The 3,617-nt window shown below is 39.9% G+C and overlaps 1 protein-coding gene across 1 annotated transcript in view; it reads right to left on the bottom strand.

The window, feature by feature from the left end:
- Positions 1-2,529, bottom strand: part of SMPDL3A (sphingomyelin phosphodiesterase, acid-like 3A) — a gene marked incomplete at its 5' end in the record, with an annotated part of 11,428 nt that extends 8,899 nt beyond the window's left edge. Inside the window, 2 exons of the mRNA XM_010144572.1 lie at positions 759-903; positions 2,316-2,529. Of these exons, the coding sequence (XP_010142874.1) occupies positions 759-903; positions 2,316-2,529 (359 nt within the window). The remainder of the gene's footprint in view (positions 1-758; positions 904-2,315) is intronic.
- Between the last annotated feature and the right edge of the window lie 1,088 nt (positions 2,530-3,617).

The raw sequence follows: 3,617 nt of genomic DNA, 5'->3' as shown, positions 1-3,617 counted from the left end.
TCTGCCGATCGCCTCAGATCCAGTGACAGAATTTGCTTCTGAGTCCTGTGCGCTGCCAGATCAACCCACAAGACCCTTCAGAGGACACATGAGGCAACTGTTTACTTTTGAGCTATGCCAAGAACAATATTTGCAGAACACTGAAAGTAAAAAAGCACTGTCCTCAGCTGCAATGGCCCACATATCCAGTAAATCACCGACACCAGTATTTCTACGTGTCCAATAAGAAGAATAAAAAAGACATACTTTTAATAATAGTGGCAAAGCCTTGGGAACATTACAAAAATTCTGCCATTGTTCTGATAAAAATAAAATCCAGTGATGTCAGCAGACAGATTTCCAGTAGGTCTTGAATCTTACCATGGGCTCACAGATCCATTAAGGATGTAATTTCTGTTAGATTAAGTTATTGTGCACACATGCATGACTTACACAGCGAGGAAAAAGAATGTGTATAGTTGAGACCTGGTAATTCTAAGCCATGAGGAACATTTATCAGTAAATTTGCATGACCTTGGGCAATGTATGGATTTTACCTGACATCGACATTTGCTTGAGTAACTTCACATACAGACAGAGATGTACTTTCTGTTCTTCATTGTAACTATTTAAAACTCAAAGTGTTTACAGGAAAATTGTAGAATGCTGTTTCCAGAAAAATAGTTACACAAATTTAACTCTTGCTTTTCACACCTGCTTTCTGAGGGCTTAGGAACATGCTCAATATGACACCTAGACAAATTTCTAACTTGTTTTACCTGTGGCCAGTAATCATGATTGCCCAAGGCTGGGAAAACCTGAAGATCTGGAAAGAAATTACGAATTGTAGAACTCATATTGCCAATGATGCTAATGACCAACTTTGTGGAGAGTTCTTTTACAGGAACATGAGGAGGGCTATCTCTGAAAAGGGAAAAGGCTTTATTAACAAAGGTTTATTAGCAACATAAGGAAAGGAAAAAATTCTGCGAACACATCTGCATAATAGCATGTAATACTACTCTAGACTCTTTAATTAAAATCATGGAATTGCCTGACAGGCTCTCTGCAAAGGCTTTTTTCAAAAAAAAAAAAAAAAAAAAAAAAAAAAAAAATCCCAAACAAATAGACTAATGTTTATCCTATGACTCACATTTATCGTAACTAAGATTTCTTAGAAATTAAATTAGTTCAACTCCATCCTTCTGAGCTACTGTGCAGTTTGGGTTATATATCTTCCCCCAGCAAAACTAAGCAATGTAACATATATAACCTGTCCAGCAAAGACCACATCATTGATAAGCAAACTAGTTCTCATGAACACTAAAAGATACTAATCTCTTAGATAAATTATCCATTAGATGTACACCATTAAAAAAAGTCATGGCAGAATGGAGAATTTCGCTACAGTAGAAGGGAAAATCTGTCTTTTATGAATACCTAGTAGATAACGGGGCATGGTACTACCAAGCTACTCAGATGCCTCCCTTCCACATTTCTCTCTCCAGTCCCACTGCTGTTAAGGCACAAAGCCTCACAGATAAAAACCGTGTGTGGGAGAGATAATATTATTACACCCGTAATTTTCTAATAAGAAAGGTTGGCACAGAAAAGGCAAACATTTTACTCCACAGCAGACTGCACATATCCAAAACACTGTAATGAGGGACTGTGAACCCACACTTTCTATAGAAGCACTTGCAGCTGTGAGTGACAGTGATGAAGAGAGAGGCAGCATCTCTGAGACCGTTATCCTCCGCCCACTAGCCCCGGATCTGGAATTCATATAGACACCAAACCTGAATGGTAACTTTATATATTTACGAAACCAAAAAAACTGCAAACATAAGATACAGTATTGCTTGATTCTAGTTATGTCTTACAGAGCCAGATAAAATACAGTTAAAGAGTATCTTCTAAAAAAAGGGATGCACTTTAGATTTAATGACCTTAAGACCTACAAAATCCAATACCTCCCATAATAATTCAATCCAATCAGTTATTCCTCTGACCTTTCTTTTTATTTCTTCCACTTCCCACCCTTCCTGCACCATTTCTATTAACTTACACTAATACAGTCATGTGGCAAACCTCCCAGTGAACAGTCCAACAACATCCAGAAATGCACAGAGAATGGTATCTGTTCCTGAGGTGTTATATTCTCACTCAATCTTTCACTTATTAGCCACTCAGACCACCAAATGGGCTATTTAAAAGTGTCATTTGTGAGCTACCAAACTCAGATCTGTCGGTGCAAACGTAAACTTGTGAATTACTGCACTATATGGTCAACCAGCTGTTCAAAGCTTTCACTTCAGAGTGACTTAGAGACTTACCCTGTCCAAATCATGAACGAAACCTGCTGGTTTGAATCCTTCATGAATGCAAATGCTGACAAAATAAGTTGATATGGAGAATCACACAAAAAGTCTCCAAAAGGGCCTGGGTTGGAAGCATTAGCTCCTTTGGAAGAAGAACAAACTTTTGTGCGATCACGGGTAATGTGGTAAGTTGGATCTAAATGTAGGTCAGATACATGCCAGAACTGCCCTGTTTTCAGAAAAGAAAGATTAAAGAAAATGCATTATTTGCATTCGAACTGGATATACAGGAGTAATGCCAAGTTTGCTCCAGTTTGTCTACTGCTATTCCTCTTTCAAGTTTTGAAAAGGCAAACAAACGTAACAAATTGTTGATCAGCCTGTCTGGTAAGTGTGGGCGAGTTCTGCATTCCTGAGAAGGGTCCTTCACATAGTCTGCTTAGAAGAACTGAAAACAGAAGCAGAAGCATAGGTTTAAGCTATCTTGCAGGAAAAGAATGGAGGTTGGCAGGGACTGGAAAATCAGTTCCTTTTCATTAGTAGCCATCGGGAAACTGGAGAGTACAGGTGATAGAAGGACTTCTCCTCTCCACCTGAAAGGAAAGGGAGTTGAATATTAGCTATTTTTCCAGATGTTCCCTGGCTGGAAGATACTACAAAAGACAACAGTCTAGAAAGAAAGGCAAGAAACAGCAGGCATCCAAAACATCAGAGCTTTTCTTCTCCCCGGCAGCCGCAGTAGCAGAGACTGGGCTTCTCACCAGAGAGAGGCCTGTCAGCCTCACATCCTCACTACTTTTCAAGCTGACATTCTCAGCCACTGCTACCTTGCACTGCACAGGTGAAAGAGATGAGAAGTATGGGAATATAGATAACAAAATGAATTAAGCTTGTATCAGACTATCAATCATCCAGTTTCATGTAAAATAAAAGTAATGTTTCTGCCAGTTTCAAAGCACTTGGGACACACACAAGTGTATCTGAGGTGGCAGTTGTGAAACCGGGAGGGATATAAACTGATTTTTCCCAAGGTCACATGCTCAGTCAGAAGCATGTGACTGGACCCCATGGAGATTTATTTCAGGAAACAAACACCATCAGTGATCTCCAATATCTGCAACACTGCAACTGCTATGAAAGGAGACAGAGGAAAGCCTGGACACTGGTGTGTGTTTGGTCCCAGGCACCTGAGTCACAGGGAATGAAGAACCCGTGCAAACCTCTTTGGAGCGCTCACCTATATACGTTACTGTACCGCAAGTCACGCCAGGCAGAGCATGTGTGTGTTTCCTGACAGCACAGAACCACATTTAATGT

Source organism: Buceros rhinoceros, unplaced genomic scaffold, assembly GCF_000710305.1.
Source record: "Buceros rhinoceros silvestris isolate BGI_N320 unplaced genomic scaffold, ASM71030v1 scaffold16051, whole genome shotgun sequence".
Classification (NCBI taxonomy): Eukaryota; Metazoa; Chordata; class Aves; order Bucerotiformes; family Bucerotidae; genus Buceros; species Buceros rhinoceros.
The sequence above is the reverse complement of the archived record's forward strand: the minus strand, read 5'-3'. Positions and strand labels throughout refer to the sequence as shown.